The sequence below is a fragment of the Patagioenas fasciata genome, chromosome Z, assembly GCF_037038585.1.
Source record: "Patagioenas fasciata isolate bPatFas1 chromosome Z, bPatFas1.hap1, whole genome shotgun sequence".
NCBI lineage: Eukaryota > Metazoa > Chordata > Aves > Columbiformes > Columbidae > Patagioenas > Patagioenas fasciata.
This window is the reverse complement of record NC_092560.1, coordinates 842,527-868,892: the sequence shown is the minus strand read 5'-3', so window position 1 is coordinate 868,892 and position 26,366 is coordinate 842,527. Positions and strand designations below refer to the sequence as shown.

Here is a 26,366-nt window from a genome sequence, read left to right as displayed (position 1 = left end):
AAGGCTTCATGCTAGTAATTCCCACCAGTCTTACACTAAAAAAGCAAGCAAAGACTCTTTGCCTGCCCCTGAGGAATACAACAAGGCAAAACCAAATGAATACAAATAAATGTCTTTGGTTCAGAGCAACCTGTGCAGAATACTATCCCTCAGGCTTTACTAAGACAGACATAAGCTTAGTTACTGCTAAGGCAAATTCTTACCTTGGCTCAAAGCTTTTGTCTTTGACAATACACTCTCTCTTTTCTGGTACACCTTTCCATTTTTTGGGATCAGCCAAATCTACCAACGCATTAGCATTGAGCAGTCCAAACCCAAATCGGCTGTTGACCATCAGTCCCGCTCCATTCTTCTTCCATCCTGGATTTCCAGCCAGTGGATCGTATTCTGATGTCCACACCACCAAGTGCTGCATGTCTCTCCATGTTAGATCTGGGCTGTTGAGAAAATGGTCCTGGTTAATTGTTTCAGGGTTGTCTACCACTTTCTCTCAAATATTAGCCTGCAACAGAACGCGTTTTCGAATATATATGGTCTTCCATTATTTTGAAATATACAGTAAGACGCATGCTTATCCTCACAATACTTCTCAGGGTAGACCAGGCTTCTGTAAATGAAGAATGGGTATCTAGCAAGATCAGAGTCTGGTTCATCAAAATTATTCAGCCATTTAAAGTTGACTAATAAAACTAGTAATTTCCACCAGTCTTTAGGGGACACAGGCTTTGAAAATTCACTGGGTATTTGATTCTGTGATTACCCTTTAAAAGATCGCCCTAAGTATCTTGGCTTATGTCATCAAAGGAGTACGCAAAATAAAATGGAGCTGAACCTACATAATTCAAATACTAAGCATATGTCCTAACGTCTGAAGTATTTTCTGTGAAAAAGCCACTGTCCTGTTCTTTCTTACTCCTTCTAAGGCATATGTTCTGACCACCAGCCCCACAGGATCTGAACCTGCCTGTCCTGACAGTCAAGTTTGGGTACCTTCCAGTTGATGTCTCGTCTTCGGCAGAAAAGATTCTGTAAATTGATCAAAGACTTAGTTTAAACTTCTGCAGCCTATTGTCTTCCAACTATGTTCTCCTGATACACGTGCAGCCTCACTGCTTTTCAGTCCAGCCAACCACAACTCAGCAAACAGTTGTTGCCAATGCACAAAACGGACTAAAATTCCTCATTCACCATGTTTTGCTTACGTTGGTTCTGCTTTGCTAGGAAGGTGTTGAGGCAAGTAGCTGCTTATTTTTGTCATCAGGCTGAGTAAGCCTGACTGACAAAAAGCGGAGCTGCAGCACGAGATGGTGCCGCTTTCAAACCAACAGGGTTTCAGGGAAGATGGTGGGGCGGCTGAGAGAGAGGAGTTTCAAAGGTAATTGTGTGACATCTCACTTTGCTTCCAGCGCGAGAGCAAAAATCCCCGCTGCCAGTGGTGCGGATGCAGAAGTCCCAGTGTGAGTCTCTGTACATTCGTTGTGAAGATCAGCGCTTGTCTGACAGGAATAAATAAAAGACCAAAAACACCAGATTGCGTGAATAAACGGTTGTAAATACAGTCATATCCACACTCACAAACATAACCACGGATCCTTTACTTGGTGCGTATTAATACATTCCTCACCAGCAGGAAAAGTGACGGATGTTTAAATCCGTTCATATTTCAATCCACTCTTCTTACTTCAACTATAATTTTTGTATCAAAACGCTTTGTGTTGGAACAAAATACTCCCACACTGAATATCTTATTTTATTCTAAGGTTTCACAATAAGTGTTTCAGGCTTACTGGTGAATCATAAAAACAGATCATTGTGTTGGGCCTAGAACATTTAAAATTACTGCTTGCTAGAAAATTACTCATAGCATTAGTATTGGTGTTCTGCTCCCTCTTCTGCAAAAGAACTATAATTTGCAATGAAACACGTGCTTTATTTGGAAATTAAACACCAAACTCATCTGCCCATGTATCTACATCTCGGCTACGATGAGAAGCCTCTTAGGAAGGACTGATCTCCTGGCTAACTTGGAGGGACATTGTTTTAATCCCCATCAATGTAATTTATTGTAAAATTAGCATCCACCAGCTCTGAACAGAAATTACAGGTACTTCAATGTTATTTTATCACAGCAATTTTCTTCAGCAGAAGATACTGTTGCACAGTTGATAAAGGCACACGAGCTGCTCTGCCTGCTTTCCAAACCTTCTACAGGTTTGGAAGCACAATCATTGTTGTTTTAAGTGGGAACTCGGGGGCTGACAATCTTACAGCAGCTAATGGCATATCAGTGGCACTGACTCACAGTGTACTGACTTCCCAAGGTCTTTTTGCTTTCACTCTAAATGTCTTGTCATCTGCCCTCTCTGAAGAACGGGACCATACCAAACTCCACGCAGAGACCTCTGTTGTAAACAAACAGCAGATAAACTCAGCAACCGGATTTGACTGCACTGACACAACAGTTTTGTTTGGGCATCGTCTTACAGTAGGAGATGTTCCAGGAATACAGTCATTTTGGATTACAAATCCCTCAGTGTTTCAAGGCAAAAGCACTAAACATACAACACATAACCTAAGGCAGGCACCTGAAACCAAGCATGTAAGAGCTCTCATTTGTTATTTGCATACAAAGTACATTTCTATGTTAGTAAAAACAACCTACAATTCTTTGGTCAGTATAATCCCCACTGCTGTATGCTGTGGCCAGAGTTGAGGAGCACTTCTCTGCATACCAGGGAGAAAGGCCTTGCTGAGAAGCACTGCTGATGGAGATAGTGTAGATACTATCAGTGTAACCATCGCAGTCACAGTTGTCACCCTGGCGGCCTCCGTTCCCAGAAGCCCAGACGAAAATGGACCCTTTCCCATTTCGGCCCTAGAGAAAACGGACACGAGAGGTTATCAAAAAGATTTCAGTCTCTGTAATGTATTCTAAACAACTCCTCCCCTCCAAAAAGCCTAATATATCAAACATTTTCAGGGAGAAAAGAACAATTTTCCATAAGCACTGTAGAAGACAGAGACAGAAGAAACCAGCTCCTTGAGGTATCGCACTTCTCACGCTACATCACATTGACTGCTCTAGGTTCACTGTTCCAGGCACCACAACTTCCCTCAGAATAGGTTTTTAAGTTAAAAATAGAGTCTGTGCTCAACAGGTGGTGCTTTGGTCGCGAACATTTCTAAAAAAAATGCCGATTTTTTTTAAGAAATCAGGGCTTATTTCACTTGTCTTTCCTGTAATGACTGAGGCACAGGTAAGCAGCATGAATGATGCACATGATTTGACTTTCCTACTAATTTACTTTTTGTAAGGAATCTGTCATGGTCATCATTTATTTGGTGAAACAAACCAGCATGCACATCTGACTGAAAACCTTCACCTCTCCTACAGGTCTGTGGGCCAGCACCACCAGTCTCCAGACACTACCGCGTTCACTCCCTGCTCTGGTCTCCGGTAATGAGGGAGCAGCAGACAACAACTAACCCCTCACAGCTGTCACCGAGGAAACACGTATGGCCCTGTCCAGTCTAAGCTGTGCTAGTCCTTCAGATGAAAAAAAGTATCCATCTTGTGGGAAGAGCAAAAGTTCATCTGCTGTTCATTATTAATCTATGCACATTCACTGGAAACGGCGGTTGAAATCCAGATTTTTATCGTCCCACTCAGACGAGATTTGAAGTTACTCATGCAAGTGCTAAGACATTTGCAGCACTTAAAACATTAAAGTAAGTTGTAGTCTTTATGATACAATTGTTAAAATGGGAAGGACAAGCCACGTCAATTCCGGAAAATGAGATAGTCTCTTCCTTTGAGAATAAAGGCTGCAGGCCAGAAAAGCATTGGTAAATGTAAATACCTGCTAGGATTTCACTTAGGGTGGTACTAACGCCTCTGAGATGCTTAAGGCGAAGCGTACGCTTAAGTGCTTTACCGGGCCAGCAATGAGGGAGCCAGCGATGAAAGTCATCGGAAACACCAGCCCTGGTTGACTTAAAGCAGGTGGAGACCAGGTCATTGCAAACGGAAGCCTGACAAATGAATGGGCAAACTTGCTTTCCTTGAGAAATAAAACAAGCTGTGAAAAAGAGACACATTCTTCACCAAAGAACCTGCTTTTCCTGAGTAAGACTGCTGAAGGCTGGTTCCCTAATTACTGCCTGTGATTCTCCTCTTCTCTTGCTGCTACCTACGGACTGAGGTCTCTGTTCACCACCAGCACACTCCTCTCAGTCTCCACTCCTCCCTCAGTCTGTTTCTCAGCCATCTCTCCTCCTGTCGGCTAATGCAAACTGCAGTTTCCTAAAAATCCTTTCTCTTTGCTGCTGTCCTTCGAGCTTTCTTCCATTTCTCTTCTCCCATCTCTGATTCAGTTGTCTTCCCTATATTAGTACCTGTCTTTAGATATCTTTTCACCTCACTGGCAAGAGCAAGAGTAGTCAATTAATACATCTCTGGTAGCTCTCGGTTTGCACCCTACCTGTCATCCAACCACATCTAAACAGAATAGCATAATAAAGAACTGAAAAAAACATTTTTTCCAATGCTCTTCATCACACATTTTTACCATTTTCATTTTAATTGGATCATGATATGCACCAATTTACAAACTAATGCAATTAACACAATACAAGCCCATCCACAGTGTGCTAAAATGTATCACTATTTTGCACAGCAAAATATTCATAAAGCAGAAATTTTGTATTAAAATTTATAGGCTTTCAGTGCAGAAATCCAATTACTGTTCAGTGCAAAGCAACCAGCAGAGAAGGGTGGGGGTAGGGTGAGACAAAGGCAGCAAAAGTAAGGATGGAAAAAGAGAACAGCAGCTTAAAAGCAGCTTAAAAATCACTAATGGTGCTTTTTTAAAAGTGCTGGTTTGGTTGGTAATTTCTCTGACCTGTGCCATTAGAATGTGTCTCCTCCTTTCAAATATATTTGAGCAAAAAAGATCACAAACCATTTTCATTTCTTCCCTGATAAAACCATTTTAAAATTCTGCTCTCTGCCACATTTTATTGTTTCTTTCTCGTGCCATACCTCTGTTATCCCGTACTCGAAAGCCTTCTGTGCCAGCCTCCCAGGTCCCTCCACGGTTTTACCATCATCATTAGGGCCCCAGCTTGCACTGTAAATATCCACATGGTCTGGGTTGAAACCGATGGAACTGGCTTCAATAGCATCGGTGACTATTCCATCCAGCATCCGTATACCTTAACAGAAAAAAATAACAAGCAGGCCAGATTTACTTCACATCCCTCTTCTTCGTTTTTGTTAACTGTTTGTAATGCTTCCAGCAAAATTAACCCGTAACTATTACAAGCACAGTCTGCTGCTGATCACATAAGTACTAATCAGGGCAGCTCGCACCAGTGTCACAGTCTGTTTACAGAGCTCAATGCTCTCTACAGATATTTTTAGAAACTCTTTTAAAATCTTGGGTTGCCTCTTATTTACTTCTTTCTACAGAGTCGAGAAGACAACGTTTTGCTAATTGCTCCTGCTTTTTCTTATTGCATTGAGTGCTTTCTTGACACTTTTAAATCTGTAACAAAGACTTCTCGAACTGCTGGCATGTCACTGAAATTAAATATGTTTTATCAACGCTACTTTTGTCTTTAAGACTTCTATGAGTTTTAGCTCAAAGATGTAGCTCTGAATGATCTGACCAAAGCACATCGCTTCGCTGTCTTTGTGACGCTGCGATTTCACCAGCTCTTCAATCCTCACCACGGAAAACTCTCACTGCTTTTTCACCACCGCGCTTTTTCTACTGTGCACAATCCAGAGATGCTGGAGATGGCTGGCCGTTAACATTTTATTAGGAGCTGCATGATCTCATCGTCTTCAGAGCAAGCCTGATCTCAGCGGTACTTAAAATTCAGCAGCAGATAGCGGTTCATCTGCGCTGATCTGCACACCCCAGCTCTGCAGCAGGACTGCGACCACCAGCCAGCGCGGGAGGAGCACAGAGAAACCAGAGATCTGGCAAAATTCCCACGGCGGCTCTCCCAGCAACGGCAGCGACATCAGAGACACGGCAGTCGGGCTTCAGCCTGTGTTTTCAAGCAATAAAAATGTCTGGGTTGTCTTGAACTTGGCGAGTTAGTACTACAGCAGCTGCACCATTACTGGCAGTTGGTGAATTATGAGTAGTCATTTTATTGTATTTGCCACAAAATGGGGATTTTTCCAAAGCACAGCAGGCAAAATGTGGTCGCTCTATAATAAAAAAAAAAACAACCTTGCCCTTGCAGCCCAGGGTCTTGTTCTTTTTTTATATACTATCAAGCTGGAAAAAAACAGACTGTAAGCATATTCTGTTCCCAAATGGCTGGCCTCTAAGACTCATAACACTTCCAAGATTGAACTGGGCTTTATTATTTCATATTAATTAGTGGCACAACCAGACAAAGGAGTTAATCCGCTCAACTGCTGCTACTCCACTATCACTCACAACGTTGGGAAAAGAATCAAGGAATATCCTGTGTTTCACATACTAAAAACACCACTTACTCTGGATAGGCTTAAACTTGTAATATTTTGAATATTCATTTTTCACTTGGCTCAGAATTGAGAGATTCTCTCATACCAGCCAAGATCTGCCTGTGTGGAATGACTGCAAGCTCTGGGTGTGAGCTTGCAACACACTGTGAGACACTGGGAATGCAGACAGGAGTGTACAGATAATTTTCACAGAATAAGACAAAGTCAACTCCGCAGATAAATAATGTCATAAGGAAGAAAACAGGAACATTGACAACACTGTCTTGTCTTTGTGATGGCCAAAAATCCTGCTTGCGTAAGTCAACTGGGGGATTTGATGACTGCAGTGATACTTCCCTAAGCAGAGTCCAATTACATCCCCTTGCATAAACTCTGCCTTGTTCCTGCACACGCTTTCTGCCACCGTCAGTCCCACAAAATCAGAAGCCCAAGGTTATTTCAGACACATCCATGTATCTGCCTGACAGAACACTATTTTTAGCCACACGTCACTGTGCGGGAACTCTCAGCCCAGGTCTTTGTAAAATGGAGCTTCTTAATCACTTGATTTCCATGGCAGCACCGGGAAATATTGTCGCGCGGTGCTACGGCTAGGTATGTGTGAAAATATACATAAACTGCTTTACACCAAAGGTGGTGGATACACACACGTTTCTGAGCGCTGCACAGAACAGAAGCCAAATGATAAAGGACACTGAAAGGTATCACTCAGGGAACTGGCATTAACAAGTATCTTTTTTTTAACACGGTGCACAGAAAAAGCCAATGGGATCCACAGCCACAAAGTACTGAGGAGACTGATCGAGGTTTCAGGACAGGGCCAGGCACTGATGTGACTGGTGAGAGCGCTCAGGATGATTAAAGTCAGCATTTTCACAGAACACAACAAAATTCTGAACGGAATGCTTGTTTTGTTCCTCAAGGCAAAGTTAAACCAACCTCTGATGCTGACAGTTGGAAAACAGGTATTCCAAATGTCAGGGGTTCTTTCCCTGAAGCAGCTGTTGTGGTTGTGGACCTCGGGATTTATCCAGTGTGGCAATTGCTACAAGCAAACAGCCACTTAAAGAAGTCATCCTGAACTAATGTCAAATAGAAGTGTGTAATGCGTCATTTCATGGATATAAAAAAAAAAAAAAAAATGAAGAAAAAAAGCCTGTGAAGAAATGAATCCTGCATAGCTTGGAACATCAAAAACATCTTCCTATGTTTAGCCACTCCAAATTTATCTGAATCTTTTGAAGACTTCTCCTGTCCTCCATTGCTCTTTGAACGTATTTTGTTATGTCCTTTTCTCAACCAGGCTTTTCACATATAACAGTTTAGAATTTCTTTCAGCTTCTCCATTCTTTCTCTTACCCCATCAGGTATAAGCAGCTTTCTGGGGAAAGTGGATTGCTGGTTGTTTTTTCTCCTGTTATTTTCCTTTTCTAAACAAATCACCCTGCAGATTTGTAGTTTGCATTTGCAAATAAACACAGTGCATATGCAAATAACTATGGAATAATCTTCTCCATAGATGCAAGTGCCTCAAAATATGGGCACAGCAGGAGTCCAGACATCTCTGCAGCTTCATCCGTTTTGCCCTGCTTTGAAAATTTGGTATCTTCGTCTTGTGAGTGAGATATTTTATTTAAACAGAGCATGACAGCATAATGCATTATGGCAAAGGCAGAGTGCAAAGATGGCATCTGTGACAGCTCAGCAGAGTAAATGGGAACCTAGAAACATAATACTGAAATGGTGGGAACGGCAGTTATGGGTGTCAATTGCCACTCATCATCCCTTTGTTTAAAAGGAAAACAGGGAGTAATGGAAAAACTAGAACTGTACAAGTATCTTCTTCTGAGCTAAATAACCATTTGCAACTGATACTTTGATCATAACTATTTCATAAACCTCTAATGGATTAAACTTCTAGTCGCGGCTTAAAAAAATACGGAAATATCGACTGACAGAAAAGCAAGACGCTACTTATTTTCAAAATTAACTTACGATGATAGTAGAGAAGTAGGTAAGGCATTAAACCAAAAACCACTGCAGTTTGAATATCCTGAATGACATGACTTCTTGAATGTAATTGTGTAGATGGAAACAATATGCTGCAAGCAATGATGGGTACAAATTTGTATATTCTACTCAGTCTCTCTCCTCCCCCATGCCACCTCCTTCCAGGACAATCAATTATAAGAAGTGATTGCATCATTCCTTAAATGATACGGTCTTATCTCTGGGTACAATATAGGTTGTTGCTATTATCATCATCATCATCATCACCACCTATATTGTTGTTGCTGTTGTTATATATTCTACCTATATTCAACGGATAACCGAATTCCAGAGAGTACATTAACATTCAAGAAATGCGGTCATACAGATGTTACATTCTGCACTACAGCCAGATGGGATTTTGTAGCCTAATACTGCAAGATTGATGTCTTCTCAGAAGGACCAATCATTCGTATTTCAGATTAATGGTAGCTGGAAACACTTGGCACTTCACAGGATCTGCCTGAATTCCATTCATCTTAGACATCTAATTATTTTTATTTCCTTACCTCCCACTTTGGAATTGTAGGCTACTCCAACTCCACATTTTCTGTTGTTGGCTTGCATGGCAATTTCTCCTGCACACCGCGTCCCATGCCTGAATAAATATAGCAAGAATAAACATCTCACAACATCTTTGTGTAATGTACACAAAGATTCATCAATGACCTTCTTGATTTGGTGGAAGTCTTCCTCTAAATCCATGCAAAGCAGCTGTCGAATAGCTTTTGAGTTGTATCCACATGATACAAAAGTACTTCTTGCTCTTAGGCTTCAAGCAATATAATTTTACCTACTTAATGCTCAAAGGATCATCGTGATAAGATGATAAATACCCAACCCAAGTCACACCAAAGGCCACAGACCTCGTAGATACCAGTATTTTAGTAGAACACAAAAACAGTGTAAAATTATGGGGCTACAAAGCTGCTAAATTTCTTCAGGCAGAAATATACGTCTTTGTTAATGCCAGATTTAGATACTCTCTTTTCCATTGTTGCGTTTATTTAGGATTACAGAAAGTAAGCCGTTAGAGTATCCTCACAATTGCTAATTTTTTCTTGTAACCAGCTGTTTTCAAAACAATTCTTTTTTTGCCACAGTTGATTCTTATTCCACAATACAGAAAACCTTCACATAAGTGTAATTGTAGAAGAGTTGCATTATTTAATATTACAGATTGTCACTCAATGAAGTGTTCAAATGCTTCTGGGCTGAATTCCATTTACTTATTAATAAAGATTAGAGGTAATACAGGTAGATTTAAGAGATAATGTCATCAGAACAAGAGGATAATGGCTTCTTGCTCTTAAATAACACTCTAACAAAGTAGAAACGTCATTTTTCAAATGTCTATTCGTGGGACATCTATCATTTGATTGATTATTTTTCCCCCTACACCGATCTATGTTGTGCATGCTACCGTACTGTCTGATAGACAATAGGGAACCGGTGCATCAGTTTCTTCCTGTATCTTTACTGAGTAGCGGCACCCTAATTGGTTTAAGAAATTGAGTTCTGTGTACCAGCTTTTAAAGAGGGACATTCTCTTCTCCTTGTGATGGACAAAATCCCTCTGTGAGCTACCATGAATGTGCCTGGCTGTGGCAGACCCACCAAGAGTAACAGGAGGTAGCTCTAGAGAGGCCATCAGAGGAAATGCCTCTCTCCTTCCAAGACACACAAGTCCACTAAGTGAACTGGCTGGTTGTCTTGTGTCTTTTGAAACTTCCTGTTACTACCTTGAGAACATTTAGGCCAAATCTGGTCTAAACGAAGTTTCCATATGCCTCATAAGATTGATTTTCCTGGGAGTGAGTGTAAGGTCCTGCAGCGCCTGACAATGTGTCATACCCACATGGTGAGGAGTATTACTTCAGCTCCGGCCACCTGCGCTGGACCTATTGATCCAGCCAGTGCTGCAAAAACTGGAAACCAGCTACAAGAGCTGACCTGAAGGGATGGGTTTCTTAGATTCCTCTAAGACACAGGTTCTCCCAAAGCACTTTATAGGAGATGTATTTTTTTTTTAATTCCCAGTGCAAAGCAGAGACATGAAGTCAAAATTTGCTCGGGGAAGTATCATTCGAGGAACACACATGGTAGCATTAACAAATTGTTCCCTTCAGCTTACAGAAATGTATCAGTGCCTTACACATACAAAGTTATGAATAAATTCAGGACATCTCCTACTCTGGAGGCATTCGAGACCTGCCTGGACACCTTCCTGTGTAACCTCATCTGGGTGTTCCTGCTCCAGCAGGGGGATTGCACTGGATGAGCTTTCCAGGTCCCTTCCAATCCATGACATTCTGGCGTTCTGTGATTCTAGGGAGATTAGGCAGCTCTTCAACTAGGAGCTGAATTTAATTTCCTTGGTTACCCAAATTTTTGCCAATGTTACATGCAAATGTTTGTGCAGAATGACAATCGGGAGGCTGCCTCTGAACATCAGGAAACACTTTTTTGCTGTGAGGGTGACCAAGCCCTGGCACAGGTTGCCCAGGGAGGTGGTGCAGTCTCCATCCTTGGAGATACTCAACAACCCCTGGACATGGTCCTGGGCAACCGGCTCCAGGTGGCCCTGCTTGAGCAAGGAGATCGGACCAGGCAACCATCCAATCTCAACCTTTCTGTGATTCTGTCATGCAAATGTTACCTTTTATTATATAATTGCCATAGGAGACACACATAGAAATTTCTGCATTTGCATGTTCTAAAACACAAATGAATAATGCACTGTTTTGTTCCCTTCACACGACTGGGAGGCTACTCACTTGTTCTCGTTTGTTGGGTCATATCTAGGAAAGGGATCATGATCATTATCGTTGAAATCATAACTTGCCTGTGGATCCTACATTTAATAAAAAATAAACAGAATTAATTCAGACAACTAAAAAACATATTTTTAAACGTGTAACAAAATGGGTTCTCGAGTCTGTATGTATTTATTTATTTGGCATGGATCATGTCAACAGCAATCAAGTTAGTAGAATTTGATTGACATTAACAATTCCATAAATTTTTCACGGAGCTTTAATAATTCAGCATTAAACCACTGTATACAAACATGCCTGGGAACTAAACCCACTGAGCAAAAAAAAATACAAAAGAAATAACACCCCACTATCATTGCTAAGTAACACTCAGCTTCCTGTGACACAGACCAGGTTCCAAATTATGCCTGAGGCAAATATTTCAGTCTCTGTTCTGTAGGAGCTGACTTGCAGAACAGAGTGCAAGCTGGAGAACAGTATCTGTATATCAAATTTACAATTGATTGATTTATCTCATGGCATTCTAATGCCCAGACTTACGTAGTTGGCGTAGATGTCAGTGTGATTCCACTCCAAGCCATCATCTAGGACAGTGATAACAACACCCTTTCCTGTAATCCCTTTTTGCCACACAGGAATAACATGGAGATCCAGTTTGGGTAGGGATGGAGTCATTCTTGTATCTTGCTGGGGGACAGAAAGGATTAAAATACGTCAGCATTTTTATTCATTTATACTACACAGGTCTAAAGTTGTATTTTAAAGGTGCCCTAAGTCACCCCAACCTGAACTTGTACATTTCACTCAAATTTTGCAAAGATAAAACAAAAATTAGTTTCTTAAAATACTCGTACCACTGAAAGATTTACCGCATTACCTGAAGATTCCTGACGACCGCCTCTGAACACAGAGCATCCAGTATTTACTAGAGGTAGGCAACAGAAACATGGGAATGCTCGGGATGTACCAACAAAACTGGGAGCACTGAGCTAATAATCAGACTTGCTAATATTTGTTCTTTTTACTTATGAGAGGCCAAGACAGCACAGTGAGCTGCATCTTCTCCAACTCTGTTTTCTCCTTTGATGTTCAAGTTAGCCAGAGCACAATAATTAATGGATAAAACAATTAAGGTAGTCGTTTGGTTAGGAACAACTGTGCTGAATCACAACTTTCTGTTTACTACCCTCATTACTGTTCCTGCGGTAAATCAACTGGAAGCATGAATCATCTATAGCCTTCTCTTCCACAGCAAGTTCTTTGAAGAGTAGCTCCTAAATGGGTCATTTTTCCTCTCTAATATTAAATGTGCAGCACCCACATCTAATTTGGAAAACTTGCTGACAACCCTCATAAAAACAGAGATGTAGAAAAAAAAAAGGCACTTTCATTCTGTTTCTCTGTGCATAATTACATTAGCTGATGACAGGTTTTTCATTTCTTTGTTTCCAAAGGAATGTTGCATAAAATATGAGACTTAGAAAAGAAATCTCTTATGGGAATGACCTTTCTTTCATTTATGACTTCTTTTCTGACTGCTGCCATACAGGGAATTATTTAAATTTTGAAGTTTTGTTCTCTAAAATTCAACAGATAATGATTTTTCCTGGTGATGTGTGAAAGCACATTGAATAGAGCTAAAAACTGTTGACATCAAATAATAATAATAAGGTAATACTAAGTTAGTTACTACAAGGCAAGGAACACATTTTGGAAGAAAATATTTAACACATTTATGCATTTAATCAGAAAAAAAAAATTTAACATGAGCTGCAAACAAGGGTAAGCATCATGTTTCTGTTTTTCATGTGGGAAAACTACACAGAAAATAAGTGAAAACCATAGAAAAGTGGAAAAATAACTATGTCTCCTGGAAAGCTACACATGGGTTTGTTTTTTTTTCAAAAAAAATGCTTTTTTGAACTCTGTGCATGTTTGTGTATTTGCCCAATACAGTCATCTCAGAAATTTCTGGTTTCCTATTGGAAACAGGCAAAGAAACAAACAGATATCCAGCCTAAAAGAGAGATTATATTCTTAAAGAGAATAATTTTTATGTTGAAAAGAAGTGTGCAAGAATCTTCATGGAAATATTTTGTGCTATGCTGTTTCCAATTTATTTTTCCCAGCTCTAACAAAAGAGAGATCAAAGCATTATATAAACAGCCTAGAGTTTGGTCTATTTTCCCTAAGCTGAACTGAAGAAGATAAAGGTATTTCCAAGCCACCTGGGCCACATTCGTGCTTGACCTTTCTTCTTTATTTGTTGTACCCACCTTTAATCCCATCCCTGTTCTGTGTTGAAAGCCGTAAAGCCTAGACTAAAGGTACAGCTACATGCATAGTGGAAATACTGACTCTCAAAAGAAAACATATAAAACATAAAAGATCAACTGTGTTTCTGAGTTGCCACATGCAGACAGGAAGTACAGAGCTCAGGAAATTTCTCTTCCTTGAGGTTTTGAACATGTGAGCTGTCGAAACCCTCTTCAGTTAAAATCCTAGTCCCCGAGGCTGAAGGTGTCTGTCACATACACGCACATGCTTCTATTTTCGTCTAGAGTGAGCACTCTGCACTAACGATTTTAATAAAGAAATACATAGCCTGCTTTCAGACATGATAAGGGACTTATCATATGCCAACAGCAAATATTTAAAAAATATCATAAAGGTAGCTTTTAAGTGTTACACTTTCTAATATTAACCCCTATCCTAAGCAGCAGCCTAAATTGGCTTTTAGAATCTTTGTACAAATGACTTCAAAGAACACAGAAGGTTGCCTGGAAATACTATGCAGAGAGATCTCTCATTTTTGTAGCATATGCTAATGAGGGACTCTTCATTTACTCCCTTCAACGCAATTGCTCTGATACTAGTAAAATAATGCAGCCGATAGCGCAACCGAAATTCACCATCCCCAGTTCCAGAATGAAGGAAATTCTTACCAGATACCACTGCTGATTCCACATAGGATCATTGAAAAGATTCTCTGCTGAGTCTCTCACCATGGCACGCTTAGTTCGCTTTTTTTCATACTGCTGCTCTGCCCATGACACCTACAATTATTTGTATAAATAAGACAAGTAAGCTTCTGTAGGTTAGGACTCTCAGCCCAGAGGACAATGGGTTTACTTACACCGCAAAATTTTGATGTCTAAAGCAAAATGAGCACCATTTGATGCAGACAGGAGTATTTATACTGTAGTACAATGTACTTTGGGGAAGAGGACTTGGAAAAATCACAGTACTATAAAATCAATTCAAAGAAAATCGTGAAGTACAAGTTAAGAGTAGAACTCCTGCGACTGCAACACAATGCAGGCTTTTATATCAAATGTGCAGTGTGGTTAGAAGATTATCTAAGCAGTGGTGGTTATTGAAACAAGCAAAACCACAGCTTGCTTCTTTCTCCTACCTACATTTTAATCCCCATCTATTTCTACTAGAAGTCAGAAGGGAAGGAGAAAGATTATCTCTGGCTTTAGTCTAGCAATCATAATGATGCTGTTACTCATAGCCCAGCTGGACCTTCAAGTCTCCTTCCCAGTGGTGTTTTGAAATGTGATCAATTAGTAAGCCATGAATATTGGACTAACTTCATCACTGGCGCAATTCCACTTCAGGTAACTGAAAGCCAAAATGCTTCAGTGTGTTTTGCTAAAGCATCAACACAATAAGTTGCATAGTGTTTGTGCACAGACAGGGCAACCTCTAAATCACCAGGTCGCAGTTTGAAAGTGTATCTTGCTTAGCTCCCTTGAATACATCACTAAGCCCAGTTCAAATCAAATCCTGATTCTGAGATGTCTCTCTGTGCCATGTGCTCCTGTTGGAAATGGGAATAAAATGTTATTCATTGCTAGTACACGGGCAGTCACCCCGGCACAGATCAAGCTGGTGCTTTTCATCCCAATTTCCAAACAAGTAAAGCAAACTCAGGTTCAGTAGGTGGCCAAGATCTGCTACAAAGCCTCGAGTGGAGGATGCCTTGGATCTAACCTTCTGCTTTAAATGTCTGAATAGATTTCATTATTTTTCTCTACTGTGATCCAATGGCTTTATGGTCCTTAAATCTATCACCTTATCTGAAACAACAGTAAGAGTGACTCAGAAATTATAGTGACTAAAGAAAGTACTGATTTGATTAAAATACAATTTCCCAGTGAGAGTCTAATGAAAGCTAACAAGAATAAAAACCTTTAAAGATGGAAGCTACAGCAGCCATGTTTACTGCAAGCTCTCTATTACTATTCCCTTTGCCATATATTCAGTGCTAAAACCCCCACAAACCGTAATAAGTCACAGGAGATTAATATACCCATGCAAGCACAACTATTTTAAACTGCCCTATTGATATCCAGTGCCACACATACTGGTGCACGGGTTAGAGCAATTACCTTTACCTCTCTCTCCTGCCCATAGCAAATCTTGACCTCTTCATCACCCAAGACTAATTAACAATTGACAGCTTCCATGCTTGTTATTTTTTTTTTCTGATGTGGACTGAGGGAAATGAGCTGAAACTACCAAGCACATATGTCAGACAAACAAGCCAAATATTTGTCACTCAGCAGCTGGGTGAGGTTCCAACCATCCATCTACGGCAACAGCTGAAGGCCCTGTGCCAAATCTCCAGTCACTGATGCATAAAGCAGTGAAAATAACCTTGATTTAAAATCTCTTGCAATAAAGTAGCTTCAGAGACCAGTAAAAATACTGAAAGAAGTTAAGGAACCAGATAATTATATTCCTTCAATATATTTGGTGTTTTTTCATCTGTTTTATAACAAACAGGGGGACATCTATAGGAAGCCGATACATATTCAGATTAAAGCCAAGTTTTACCCCAGCTTTCACACTTAACATACCGTAAAATTCATGAAAGTGCTATACAAACAAAAGCAGGATTCCCTTTTCAATGACTGAATTTAAATCTTTTTAAATAGGCTGCTGCTGAACAAGAGTAGCTCTTTGGAGCAGAGGTCCATGTATAACTACACGGTGTTACATGATTGCTTTGTGTTTATACACTTACATAATGACATAATTACATCTCATTCATTCACATAGTCAATTTGCATACTAGATGGTAAATAAAAGGGAAACTGTAGTAAATTTAGCAAATCACCTGCAGCACTCTGAAGCTCTGTTTTTGGATCTGAGTATGTGAGTCTTCAATAATGTTTGGCAGCAATGTGTGTAACACAATTGCTTCCATTCTGCTTATGATACTAGAATTTGGGATATTAAACATGGTCATGCTTCCCTGTCTAAGAGATGCATTTGATGCAATAAATCCAAAAACGAGAGGAACTGCAACCAAAACTCTGTTCCTGAACATTGTACTATGAAGGCGTGGAACATCTGATCATAGGTATGGGTATAAATTGCAACACTAATTTACAGTAAAGCTGTGGTTTTGAAATCCGCAGTTCAGAATAATTTCACCTAGAAGACTGAGACTGTTAATCCAATGTTTGCAAGAAGATTGGAGTGTACAGTTTTGAAACAGAACAGGCAAAAAAATACCCTGTCTCACCCCCTCTTTTAATTCTTCTAGCTACATATAGAATATTTCCTTCAAGATTACATTTGCACTTAAAACATATAGATAACCAATTACTCATTTTCAAATTACAAATTGCTAGTTTTCACAACTAGGTTACTCCATGTTTTGTAGCGCTCACATTTTTACAATGATTGCTGCAGTAATGCTGATTTGAAATTCAAATCTCACTGTTCTGAAATTTGCGGATTCTGGTCCATTCCTTAAATTCACCATGCACCCCAGTTTTTCAGTGTGTTTACAAACAGACATGCTTCTCTCTTAAACAAATCAAACAAACCGGGAGTCTGCTTTACCAGCAGATCATTCTGTGGATCCCTGGCTCTCCAGTGTGCCTGCTCTCTGACTGCTGTGGGATCCCAGCGTACCAAAAGACAACAAGTCTAGAACGTGTGATGGATCCTTCGAGAAGGTGTTTCAGCTTGTCATAGAAGCAAATCCAGCAAAACCTCAGCCCTTTTCCCCTTTTTTTATTTTTTTAATATTCGGTCACTTTAAATCAAACCGAATTCTCATGGTAATTGCACAGATGTGGTCTGATTAAACTTAGTGCATCTATGCATTTTTATTTTGAAGCAAGCCCTGGCGTTCCTCGTTCATATTTTCATTAGCAACACGTCAACATCTGAAATTCCAAGCCTCTGCAATGCTGCACACCTTAAATCTTAATTTGGAAAGCACTTGCGAAAAATATGGTGAGAGAAGGTCACATTCTGCCTGTTAATGACAGAATAATAAAGTATTGTTCAGCACGAGTATGGATGGCTGAATATATTAGACTTGCAAAACGAGGAAAGCCTGTCTGTGACCTCATTACAAAGCCAGCAATAAGGAGACAGAATAAACAGCGAGCAAGAAAAAGAATAAATGTAATACTCACCCGCTCATCATCAGAAAGTCTTTTAGTGATATGAATGGCACTTCTTCGAGACCGTCTTGGATGGCTTTTATGTCTGAATAGGTAGTGATTTTTCAGTGATCCAATCTGTAAGACAGAGGCATACTCTAACTATTGAGAGATATTTCCCCACTGCAAACAAATATCAGTAATCACAACCTGACCAAAATTCCTTCTGCCTAAAAGACATAAGAGCATGAAACTAGCCTTTACATACTTTCATCTAAACTAAAAAACACCTTTCAGCTAACATGTGCTTATCACAGCCTGTGTCTGCTAGGAGAAATTGGAGAAATAATTCCATTTAAGCTAGTGAAGTAGCAGTCATTACTACTAAAGTACTCACTAATGTAGTACATGTAGCAGATATTCATGGACGTGCCTCGACACAGTCACATTTCAAAGGGCAGGTTCTACGTATGGTCACTGGACAGTTTGATCTGCTCTTCCTGGGGTTCAGCGGACAGGTGTAAAAAGCTTTGTGTGGCTCCAGAAACCAACTACAGGGTTTGTTTGTACACGCACCCACGGCAGTGGCATTTTCACTTGTCCTGGGAGAGCTGTGTGCATCCCATTACCTCTAAATTACTATTTTGAAAGTCTCTTCCAACAGAAATGATTTTATTATTCTATGAAATAACCCTCTTCTCTATGCCAGGGCTGTTTGAAATCAGTGGGGGTGAATCCACTGACTCCACGAGCAGAAAGACCAAACCTTGACTTACAGAGGTGGGATCACGCCTGAGTTTGAGAGCCCGAGATGATGAGGGTGCCGGGGATGTGGGGCACAGGCCGCACAGCTGCTGGGCAGGGGCGCCGGGGGAAGCGGCTCCGTGGCGGGGGCGCGCGGTCCCCAGGCACCGCCTGGCACAGGACCCTGGTCCGGAGGTGGGACGAGGCTGTCACCTCACGGCGGTTACTCATCCCTGACAACGCTGACGTCACGGCATCCCAAAAAAAGCGCCCGGAGGGGCTGCTGGAGAGGAGCCCGGCGATGGATGGATGGTGGGGGCGAGCGGGGCCGGAGCCAGAGCTGCCCGCGCCCTGCTCCTGCCCGGCCTCCTCGGGGAGAGCGGGGTGCCCTGTCCGACCCTGCCCGGTCCCCTCAGGGATAAATGTGGCACCCAGTTCCCTCAGGAAGAACCAGGGCGCCCTGCTCGGTCCCTCGTGAAGAGAGGGGCTGCCCGGCCCGGTCCGCACCTGTTCCCCTCAGGGAGAACCAGGGCGCCGAGTTCCCCCAAGGAGCGCGGGGTGCCTTGTCCGACCCTGCCCGGTCCCCTCAGAGTGCGGGGCTGCCCTTGGCTGGTCGTTGCCGGGTCCTCTCAGGGAGAACCGCGTGGCGCTGCCCGACCCTGCCCGGTCCCCTCATGGGGATCCCGGGTGTCCCGCCAGACCCTGCCCGGTCCCCTCATGGGGATCCCGGGTGTCCCGCCAGACCCTTCCCGGTCCCCTCATGGGGATCCCGGGTGTCCCGCCAGACCCTGCCCGGTCCCCTCATGGGGATCCCGGGTGTCCCGCCAGACCCTGCCCGGTCCCCTCATGGGGATCCCGGGTGTCCCGCCAGACCCTGCCCGGTCCCCTCACGGGGATCCCGGGTGTCCCGCCAGATCCTGCCCGGTCCCCTCATGGGGATCCCGGGTGTCCCGCCAGACCCTGCCCGGTCCCCTCACGGGGATCTCGGGTGTCCCGCCAGATCCTGCCAGGACCCCTCATGGGGATCCCGGGTGTTCCGCCAGATCCTGCCCGGTCCCCTCACGGGGATCCCGGGTGTCCCTCCCGACCCTGCCCGGTCCCCTCAGGCAGAGCCGTCCCCCGCCGGGCGCTGCGGTCGCGGGGCTCCCGCCAGATGCGGAGCCGGTGAGGGGCGCGGGGAGAAGGCGCGTCCAGCTCCCCGGAGCCCCGCGGGCGGCAGCCGGGCACAAGTTTTGGGGGCAGCCGTGAGGCAGGAGGCAGGGAGGGGAGCCCCGGGCTGCCCGGCCGTACCTGCCCCACGAGGTCGTAGTCCAGCTCCTCCGCGATGGCTCTGGCGGCGTCGATGCCCGCCGGGATCTCCGCCGCCCACTCGTTGAGGAACTGCCGCTCGGCGCCGCCGCCGCGGGCCAGGCAGCAGCACACGGTCAGCAGGGCCAGGGCCGCGCACCGGCCGCGCCCGCAACGCCCGTCCATGGCCGCGGGGCTCGGGGTGGCGGGCTGAGGCGGGCGAGCTGAGGAGGGCTGAGGCGGGCGAGCTGAGGAGGGCTGAGGCGGGAGGGCTGAGCCGGGCTTAGGCGGGAGGGCTGCGGAGGGCTGAGCCGGGCTGAGCCGGCAGAGCTGAGGCGGGCGAGCTGAGGCGGACTGAAGCGGGAGAGCTGAGGAGGGCTGAGGCGGGCTGAGGCGGGAGAGCTGAGGCGGGCGGGCCGCGGCGCGTTGCTAGGCGAGCGCGGGGGAGCGGGCGGCCCGGCGCGGGTCCTGCCTGCCGGCGTGTGGCGGTGCGGCTGCCCGGGGCTGCGCGGCGCCCAGACCCTCCGGAGCCGGAATGGAAATGGAGTGTTTACACGTCAAAACGACGACAGCCATCCCTGACGTCAAGTGTACCTGGCCCCCGAGCCGGGGGGAGGGTGGTAATTCCCCGGGGGGGCGGGCGCGGAAACGAGCGGGAGGGACGCGGAGGCGAAACCCGCCCGGGCCCGGGGGGAGCGGGGGCGGGCAGCGGAGTTCGCGCCCCCGGGCCGGGGGGCGGCGGCGGGGCCGCGGTGCCCGCGGGCGAGGGCGGAGAGCGCGGGGCTGCGCTCGGCGGTGCTTTATTCGCGTTGCCGTTATTGCCGAAAATCGCCGAGATTCACCCCGAGCCGCAGGTGAAGCGGAGCGCCGACCCTGCCCTCGGTGGGTGGGTTTCTGCCCCGGCCCCGCGGTGTCGGTGGGAGCAGCGGCGCTCGGTCCCAGCGCCGGTGCAACGGCAGAGCTGGCCGAATAAAAACATACATACATATATTTATTTATTTACCTACTTTTTTCAATTAAGCTAATGACCCGGGTTCTACCGCGCGGTAATGCTTGATTAATGCACATCATCCCCTGATAGTTCCAACACACCATAGGTATGCTGCATTAATTGGCACCGCTGCCCGGTCTGGTTATATAACAAGTATCTTCATCCTGAGTACAATTACTCATTTTTAATTATCTTTTTTAATCGCATCCAGCGGTCTGCAGATTGCAGTTTCTCAGCAAATGCTGGAATTTGTTAAATACTCATGTATTTTCTTACTTTCATTTTCCATCCACATCTTCCCAGCTCCCTTTTATTTAACTCTTCTGCTACCACTTCATTGTCTTTCCTCACATGTCAGAAAATGCCTCTAAAAATTCCCTAATATTCCCTAAATGCTCTTGCCTCTATCTCTGAAACGGAACCTTTTAGTAGCTTCGTTTTATACCTAACTGTATTTAATTGCTTGATTTTCCCAGCTTTTACACTGGAAATTTGTAACAAGTTGCTTTTGAATATCAGAGCTGAGCTTCAATACTGCTTTCCTTCTGCTTATTACAGAGTGACAGGTATGCCTGCCCTACTCTTCATTGGCTTTTGAATCAAGAAGACAATGGGAAACATGAATGCAAAACAGAGAGGAGAGGAAAATATTGTAAAAGGTTTTTCAGTGTCTAAAATCTCAGCCTCGGATGCGGATGTGCTGGGATGGGTACGGTCCTGGGAACATCGTGAGGATCCAGAGGGATCGGGGGTTGTAACTGCTCCAGATGAGGTAACGGGTCATGACGTGTGCCGGAGCCAAAAAGAACGGGAGTCTGAATGCATCAAGGGAGAGTAAAAAGGATGAGTGTGTAGTAAGTATACCAAAAACGCTGATAGAATATCAATAAGTATCAATACAGAATAGAATACCAGTAAAATGGTGCCACAGCACTCTCCTGGTGTTCACCCATTCTCACTTTCTGCAACATGGTACAATGGCAGGACAGGGTTTGTCAAAGTCAAGGCAAGCGACTAGGATGTGTTTTCTGCTCATTTTAATTTATCGTATTTGCTGCATGATTTTCTCAGTGTTCAGTGCCAAAAATATATTTTCTTCAGTTTCCTGGACAGATGCCTTCAAGATCCCTCTGTTCCATTTTTAGCAGTGTGTTTCTGAGGCTTTCTTTAAGTGAGGTTGTCTTGCCAAGCAATTTCTGGGTCCACATGGGTTTTTCCTGGGTCAGTTTTACCACTGTTGTTCTACTCAAAACACAAAGGGCTCTTTACCTCTCATTTCTCACCGCTGAGACTGCAACTTGGCTTGAATCTTATGTTTAGCATTAAGCAACTGCGCAGAGAACAGTATCTGCATACAGAAATGAGGTGAGAGCCGTGCGTGTACGATGGCAATTTATATTGCCAAGTCTTAAGCAGTGGCTAGAACATCTACATCCCTAAGACTGTTTTGAAAACCTCAGTGCTCTTTTTTGTAAATAATTAATTCATTTACATGTCTTCCTTTATTGGGTTATCTTCCTGTTCAGGACTTCAGCTAGATGGGCTGTACACAGAGTCCTGAGCCGTGATAATGTGCGAGGTGCTACACAAATTTGGTTATCCTGTCCATTAACAAAGGATGCTGTCCAGCCCACTACATTCCCAAATAATAGGAGTGAGATAAAAAGGAACAGCTTGCTCAGCAGCATCAGGTGGAGCCAAAGATAATTGTTTCATGCTCCATAAACGTTTTAGGTTTGTTGCTTGTTGATTTACTGAGCCCCCGGTGCACCCAATGCTATTCTGCCCGAGCGTAAACTCAGAAACAAGCAAAAGACCAGCTGTAGAAATATTATTTCTAGTGCATAACTTCAGTCTAACATGATATTCAAGACAGACGTGCTTCTAGGGGATCTACATTCTGCTAAGGACCTCTTTTCATCTGGTGGAGGATTGTTAGCTGAGCGGGAATCATTACATTTCCTAAGCTGAAATGTCTCTGTAGACCAAGCGCAAACTGTTCCCTGGCACACAGGTAAGATGTCCATCAGCTCCGTGTGTGATACCGAGTGCGAGATGCTCACCCAGTCTCTTAGTTGCAGGAGAGCCGTGAATTAATCCCCCCAGTCCTCATTTTGACCTGACAAGGGCAATAATTCTACCAAAATACTTTTATCAAGAAAAGTATATTACAACAGTGTAAATCAGAATCCACGGGGCAGGGATCTCTTATCAATTCTCGTATTTCTTAAGCAGCTATAAATACGCATCTTCTGATGTCCCCCCTATAGCACACTTAGCTTGCAGGGGTATTTTGGAGAGCTTTGTGCTAATGTTCAGTAACTTGTTCCAGGATGTCTGGATGAAAATTGTATTGGAAATGTCCTTACATACCCCATGTCAAAACTTAACCCCGTTGTGCCAAGGGCGGCCTTCCTGCTCCCTCGTGCCTAAGAGTTTAGCTGATGGGCTTTCTCTCCTTCATTGTCAAAAGGCACATAAAGGTTTCAGCCCATGGCTGTGGTTTTGTACCCACATTTCTGATCCGTCAGAAAAATGTCCACAAAAGGGGGAGACAGACGGGTTTTGAGAGGCCAGGCACTTTCATGCAGCACTCTGTTTCCTTGCTCATGAGTAGGGCAAACGCATTTAGACCTGGTGATTTTTGTTCAAGGCTTGAGTCTGTGTTTTTGAGCCCAGCTCTGGGGTGGGAATTCCTCCTGCTCCAGATGGATTTTCCATGTCCGCGCTGGCCACAAACCCGTCCCATCACTCAGAACACACTGGGGAGAGCGAAATCTTCACCGCCACTGAATGGCAGCCAGTATCCTGAGAAATACATTGATTTTAAGGTGAGAAGCACATGCATGGAACCCTGCAACTCGTGAAGTGAGAAAGCTGTCACTGAGCTGAAGGCACCCCCGGAAGCTATAAAGTCACATTCCTTTGTCTTTGTGCACCTTGGAGGAGAGGAACAATGGCCTTATTGAGGCAAATGATGAAAGAGCATAGATAAACAGAAACAGTGCATGAGGAAAAACAAAGGCAGGTGGAAGAATTATGTTTATCTGCAGGAGAAAAAAAAGTTTCAGGGGAATGCCATCTTATTATTTCAAAAGAGTATTCCTGATGAAGAAGGGTATTATGTAACAACATCCCATTTTGAATCAGTCACAAGGCAAAAGCCAGAGAGCAAATTCATCTCCAATGTCGCTTTGTGAGCGCAACTCATTTGATTTGGCGAAATGAAATGGAGCATTTTTTGCCTACCTGCAGAGCTTTCTTTCAAATGTGTAAACTTAATTGGGTTTGGATGCTGGTTGTTCTTCACGGGTAGAGGATAGGCCGTGGCCGGGGGGGCAGGAGGGGCATCTTCACAAAGCAGGAGGGTGTCCCGAACATGTCACCGCGTCCTCGCGCTCTGCCGCTGAATTGACGAGAGCAACGGGGCCAGGTCTCGGTATGGACATCTTCCACTGTCACAGGCACCCGAAGCGGAGACCCCACCGCTGCAAGCCTTGCTCTGGCACAATTCCCGATGCAGCAGAGACAGAGACGTTTGTTTGGGGTCAGACATCAACGCACGGGCCTCGGAGATCAACCCAGCCCTAGTCTGAGTGTTTTGGGGCTCACAGTCTGAGGGTGAACCCCGGGTGGGACCTGGGCCAGACTCGCTGCACAACACCTCCAACTTCAACCTTGACCGACGAGCAACCGCTCTGTGCTGTTATCATGAGGAACAATGCCTTCTTTCTTCTTTTGTTTCTCTTCCAAGCGCATTCACCTTGAAGAACAACACGTTGCAGGAAGCCTGTTATAAAAGTGACCGCTGGTATTTCTGCCTGCATCTCATTGCGAAATCTGCCCGTTACTAACGCTGCAGGACCAGGAGATCTTACACAGCTGTCAGGAGCTAAATGCTTCTGCAAGATAAAACTTCAGGTTGTAGAGTATAAAACCAACCAGTTACGCAGGTGTTGATGTTATTTCACCAGTTCCGCCTGAGAGGGCCAATTTGAGAAGGTTAACATCATTCAAATGGGAATTTGTGTTATGTGTAGCTTTAATTTGCGAAGTCTGAGCACCATGTTTTAAAATCAGAGTAGCTGGAAATGCAGTTTGATGGCTAAAGTGGATGTGGTGGCTGCTGTGTTTCAATTATTTAAATACTAAAAAGGGCTGTGCCGCTTGTATTCAATTTGGCCGTGGACCAAAGAGCACTCTTGAAACCACTCTTTTTCGGTAACTCTATTTCTTTTTCTGCAGGAGCCGACACTGCAAAGTAATTGAAGGATAGCATAAAAGAAGCCATATGTGTAGCAATCACACGGAATATGGGAAACACCTGTTTTTCCGTCGATTACTGCCTGCAAACTAGCGGGGCGTGTTTATTTTGGGGGCATTACATTTGCCTGGGTAATAGCGCATGACACGCTTCCAGTTTGATGGCAGACGAGCACCGAGAACAGCTAATCATACCCGTACGTGCGGTTAAATAGGGGCCTAATGACACCGCTGTCGGAGCGGGGAGCGGTGGGTGAACAGCCGCCCGCTTGCAGAAACCTGGATAATTCTGTTTACTCTGCGGCTCCAGCTAATTCAGGCAAAAACAACGCCTGGAAAACGCATAGGCAGGACTGTAGGAGAGGCGGAAAACTCCGAAAAACCAGCAATAATGTCATTATTTGGAAGAGACAAAGTCCCCTCAACGTGTTTTACTGTGGGCAGTGGAAAGAGGCACAGTTGCAAGTTCATGCCTTGTTTGTTATAATCCAAACAACAGAGCTGATCAAAGAAAGGAAGAGTTTTAGGGGAACATTTCGTCAGCTTCAGCTACACAGATATAAACCCCAACATTTTAAAACTCTGCATATTTGGGTTAAACTTTTAGTAATATTTTACTTACAGTGAATGACTTTATTGTCCTCACTTGCAAGCTCTCCAATAAATCCCTAAGGTCCAATAAATTCATAAGTTGTTGACGTATTTTAATAATTGCATAAATAATATTTAGCATTGACAAAAACACTGCAAAGAATTCAAAATGACTATTCCTGTTACACATTTAATTTGAAGGGGGCGGTTTTGTAGAATTCCTTTTGGAAGACTAAGTACGTTGATTGATTATTTTTAAATGGCTCTTTTGTGGTGTTCTTCATGTTCCATTTAAAGTGTGACGAAAAAGAGACCGGAAAGAACAGAGAGCGTGAATGCATGGGAGAAGAGTGAAAATACATGGGTAAACAGATTAAACCCCAGACAGAGCTGCATAAAAAGCTATATATATTAAAAAAAAAAAGTCTATTTCTTCTCTCTTTTTTTTGGTGCAACTTATGAGTGTAACAGAAATTGACAATAAGTGATGATGCTAAGTTAAAATGTCAGGAAGGTTTTGTTGTTTGAGGAATAAGTGGTCTCACTGAAGAAAACAGTGAGAAAATACATTAGGAGGGCTTCCCACCAAAGTCGGTGCTGGGCCCATAATGTACACAGATATGTGAAAAGAATCATGGAGTATAATGCATTCTGAGAATCACTGAGGTTGGAAAAGACCTTTAAGATCATGGAGTCCAACCATAACCCACCCCTGTCACTGCCCCATGTCCTGAGAACCTCAG

The 26,366-nt window shown here is 43.7% G+C and overlaps 1 protein-coding gene across 1 annotated transcript in view; it reads right to left on the bottom strand.

The window, feature by feature from the left end:
• Positions 1–20,091, bottom strand: part of PCSK1 (proprotein convertase subtilisin/kexin type 1) — a 30,100-nt gene extending 10,009 nt beyond the window's left edge. The window contains exons 1-10 of the mRNA XM_071802161.1: positions 19,782–20,091; positions 17,781–17,885; positions 14,280–14,390; positions 11,875–12,021; positions 11,335–11,411; positions 9,067–9,155; positions 5,042–5,214; positions 2,663–2,875; positions 1,396–1,496; positions 204–437 (exon numbers count right to left, since the gene is read on the bottom strand). Coding sequence (XP_071658262.1) covers positions 204–437; positions 1,396–1,496; positions 2,663–2,875; positions 5,042–5,214; positions 9,067–9,155; positions 11,335–11,411; positions 11,875–12,021; positions 14,280–14,390; positions 17,781–17,885; positions 19,782–19,964 — 1,433 coding nt within the window. The 5' untranslated portion in view covers positions 19,965–20,091. The remainder of the gene's footprint in view (positions 1–203; positions 438–1,395; positions 1,497–2,662; positions 2,876–5,041; positions 5,215–9,066; positions 9,156–11,334; positions 11,412–11,874; positions 12,022–14,279; positions 14,391–17,780; positions 17,886–19,781) is intronic.
• Between the last annotated feature and the right edge of the window lie 6,275 nt (positions 20,092–26,366).